At 69.9% G+C, this 1297-nt stretch overlaps 1 protein-coding gene across 1 annotated transcript; it reads left to right on the top strand.

Moving 5' to 3' along the window:
- Positions 1-519: 519 nt before the first annotated feature.
- MNEG_7103 (hypothetical protein) lies at positions 520-1049 on the top strand (the record flags this gene model as incomplete). The annotated part of the gene is made up of 1 exon (XM_014044429.1): positions 520-1049. A coding segment is annotated over one exon (530 nt), but the record flags the coding sequence as incomplete, so codon positions are not given.
- Between the last annotated feature and the right edge of the window lie 248 nt (positions 1050-1297).

Raw genomic sequence — 1297 nt, 5'->3', positions numbered from 1 at the left:
CTCATCGGCTGGGCGCTCAGGGGGCCGGAGACGACGGGTGCGGAATGGGGGGTTGGGGGCGACCCGTTCGGGGGGGCCCTGGGGGAGGGCCTGAGGCGCGTGGGGGCTGTTGCAGGGGGGGGGTGTCAGATTGGGACGTGGACGCGTGTGGATGCATGAGCGTCAAGAGGGGGATACTGATGCATGGTCTGTTGCGGACGCTCGCCGCGGCGGCGGAGCCGCAAACCTGCCTTGACGTGCGGCGCGTGCCGCGAGCTGAAGCGGGGGCGCGGACCCCTGTGTTTGCGCGGGCGCCTCCGGGGGGGCCCAGCAGATCAAGGGCCTTCGAACGCCCTCAACCCCCGCCATCGCCTTCCTGACCCTGCTGACCTGACCCCGCTGTGACCTGCAATCCCCCCACCCCCACCAAAATCACACACACACACACACACACACACACACACACACGCCGTTGGCCCAAGCACTCGTGCAAACGATCAACAAAACACATACACTTACTCACTCACTCCCGGGCCCCAGGGCAGCTGCTGGACCATATCGGGGGCAACGTCAACCCCCTCCTCGTAGTGTCAAAGATCCCCGGCGGCATGGCTGTCCCGCGCCTGCGCGACAGGCTGCGCGCCATCATCGCAGACTTCCGCACCCAGACCTCCCTCCGCGAGGGCTGCAACGCGGTGCTGCGCTCCGACTGCCGCCAGCTGATGGCGCGCCTGCGGCGCGAGGCGCGGCGCGCGGTGCCGACGGTGTACGTGCAGCAGGGCGGGGGGACGGCGGCGCAGGGAGGCGGCGCGTGGCTGCGCTACCAGCCGGGCAGCAGGCAGCCGGCGGCGCCTGTGGCGACGGCGGAGGTGCCCGACATCGGCGGCGGCGGCGGCGCTGCGGGAGGGGTTTGCGTCGGGCTGCCGTGCCGGGTGCGGGAGCAGCTGGGGGACAGCAGCGGCGGCGGTGCGGACGGCAGCGGGGGGCAGGCGGCGCAGCGGCGGGCGGCGGCGGCGAAGCAGCGGTCTGCCAGGGCGCTGCAGGCTCGGCTGCCGTCGCTTGTGTCATGAGTAACCCGCGGCTTGGTGCTGGGTCCCATCTGGCAGCACAGACACGCGCCACCATCGGCATGCCCAGGCCAGAAACATGGTTATGGATGGACAAGGGGCATCCTGCTGGATTGCGCGGCCCCAAAACAGACCTCAACTCTCTACAGTATCATGGTGTGGTGGTGGCGAGAGCCACCGTTTTTGGGTTTTGAAACGCCACGCGAGGGTGTCGCGAGGCGCAGTCACACACGGGGAGGTGCGTGCGCGTC

Source organism: Monoraphidium neglectum (assembly GCF_000611645.1).
Source record: "Monoraphidium neglectum strain SAG 48.87 unplaced genomic scaffold scaffold01226, whole genome shotgun sequence".
NCBI lineage: Eukaryota > Viridiplantae > Chlorophyta > Chlorophyceae > Sphaeropleales > Selenastraceae > Monoraphidium > Monoraphidium neglectum.
This window is presented reverse-complemented; position numbering and strand designations above follow the sequence as displayed.